The sequence below is a fragment of the Solanum tuberosum genome, unplaced genomic scaffold (assembly GCF_000226075.1).
Source record: "Solanum tuberosum cultivar DM 1-3 516 R44 unplaced genomic scaffold, SolTub_3.0 scf01321, whole genome shotgun sequence".
Taxonomy (NCBI): domain Eukaryota; kingdom Viridiplantae; phylum Streptophyta; class Magnoliopsida; order Solanales; family Solanaceae; genus Solanum; species Solanum tuberosum.
This window is the reverse complement of record NW_006240381.1, coordinates 1-2,232: the sequence shown is the minus strand read 5'-3', so window position 1 is coordinate 2,232 and position 2,232 is coordinate 1. Positions and strand designations below refer to the sequence as shown.

The following is a 2,232-nucleotide window of genomic DNA, read 5'->3' as shown; positions in this document are numbered from 1 at the left end:
ACACCGTAGGTCACAATGTCATGTCTCAGCCCTTGGAGAATTGAAGAACATGAGTATTGTTTTATTTAGTGATTAGACCGAACCCCAATGAAGGGTTGCCTACGTATCCTATTAGGAATCAGGTCGAACGTAGTTCAATGAAATCTTTTTATTTTTTTTATTTTTTTTATTTTTTATATATATATTTTTTTTTTATTTTTTTTTTTATTTTCCTTTTTTTATTTTTATTTTTTTAGCACCAGACAAGTAGTGCTTGAAATAAATGAGGATACATTTTTATCCTCTCATCTTGAGAATGTCAATCACAAGAGTGCCATAACAAAGAGTGTTAGACGTAGTATCTTTTGATCGAATCTGCGTTGACAATTGTGTCGATCGCCTTTCCCTCCATATCTGCCAGTTCCAAAGCTCCTTTTGATAGCACTTGTTTAATAACATAAGGGCCTTGCCAATTTGGGGCAAACTTTCCTTTGGCCTCGTCTTGATGGGGAAGGATGCGTTTCACAACAAGTTGACCGACTTCAAAATTTCTTGGGCATACCTTTTTGTTATAGGCTCGAGCCATCCTCTGCTGCTATAATTGACCAAAGCAAATTGAGCTCAGCCGTTTTTCGTCTAATAGTGCTAATTGTTCTAACCTTGATTTAACCCATTCCGTGTCCTCAATTTCTGCTTCGACAATGATTCGAAGAGAAGGGATTTCAACTTCTGCGGGTATGACAGCCTCAGTTCCGTAAACCAATAAGTAAGGAGTTGCACCGACTGACGTACGAATAGTCGTGCGATATCCCAACTGAGCAAAGGGTAGTTTTTCATGCCACTGTCTAGATCCTTGCACCATTCTCCTAAGAATCTTCTTGATGTTTTTATTTGCTGCTTCAACAGCCCCATTTGCTTTGGGTCGATAAGGGGTTGAATGACGATGAACAATTTTAAATTGCTCACAAACTTCCTTCATCAGGTGGCTGTTGAGATTCGTTGCATTGTCCGTAATAATGATTTTTGGTATGCCGAAACGACATATGATGTTTGAATGAACAAAGTCCACCACTGCTTTCTTGGTGACTGATTTGAATGTGACAGCTTCCACCCACTTGGTAAAGTAGTCGATGGCAACTAAAATAAACCGATGTCCATTAGATGCTTTCGGCTCAATCAGCCCAATAACGTCCATTCCCCAAGCCACAAAAGGCCACGGAGCAGACATAGGGTGCAACTCTAAAGGGGTGAGTGAATCAAGTCGCTATGAATTTGGCACTGATGGCACCTGCGAACAAATCAAAAGCAATCTCGCTCCATGGTCAACCAATAGTACCCTGCCCGGATAATCTTTTTTGCTAGAACATAACCATTCATGTGAGGGCCGCAAACCCCTGAATGCACCTCATTCATAATTGTTTATGCTTCATGAATATTCACACATCGCAATAGATTCAAATCTGGAGTCCTTTTATATAAGATATCACCACTCAAGAAGAAGCCATTGGTGAGTCGTCTAATAGTTCTTTTTTTATCTCTATCAGCATGTATTGGATATTCTTTAGTCTTTTAGAAACCGTTTAATGTCGTGATACCAGGGCTCACCGTCTGGCTCTACTTCAATTATATTGCAATAACCATGTTGATCCCTAACTTGGATTTCCAACGGGTCAATATAGGGTATTACCCGGGTATGGAAGCATCGAGGCTAGGGTGGCCAAAGCATCAGCTAACTCATTGTGAAACCTGGGTATGTATCTAAATTCAATGGACTTGAACATTTTGATGAGGTTTTCTAAACATTGTTTGTACGGCATGAGTTTAATGTCTCGAGTCTCCCATTCGCCTCGAGCTTGTCGAATGAGCAAATCGGAATCCCCCAAAACCAACAACTCATGCACATCCAGATTTATTGCCATATTCAAACCCATGATGCAAGCTTCGTATTCTGTTGTGTTGTTGGTAGAAAAGAATCGAAGTCGTGCTGTGGCAGGATAATGACATTTGTTTGGTGAGATAAGAACTGCCCCAATTCCTACTCCATTTTTTGTTGACAGCCCCATCAAACTATAATGTCCACACGTGACCATCATCAGGAATTTATTCCTCAATAGAGTTGATTTCTTCATCAGGGAAGTATGTCCTTAGGGGATCGTATTCGTCATCGACCGGATTCTCTGCCAAATGATCGCCCAACGCTTGTGCTTTCATGGCGATGCGAGTGACATACACAATATCAAATTCCGTAAGCAA

At 40.5% G+C, this 2,232-nt stretch overlaps 1 protein-coding gene across 1 annotated transcript; it reads right to left on the bottom strand.

The window, feature by feature from the left end:
* Positions 1-328: 328 nt before the first annotated feature.
* On the bottom strand, positions 329-2,042 carry LOC107059355 (uncharacterized protein K02A2.6-like). The gene is made up of 3 exons (XM_015305867.1): positions 1,667-2,042; positions 650-1,218; positions 329-574 (listed from the first exon to the last, which is right to left on the bottom strand). Exons 1-3 carry the CDS (start codon positions 2,040-2,042, stop codon positions 329-331), a joined length of 1,191 nt encoding a protein of 396 aa, XP_015161353.1.
* Between the last annotated feature and the right edge of the window lie 190 nt (positions 2,043-2,232).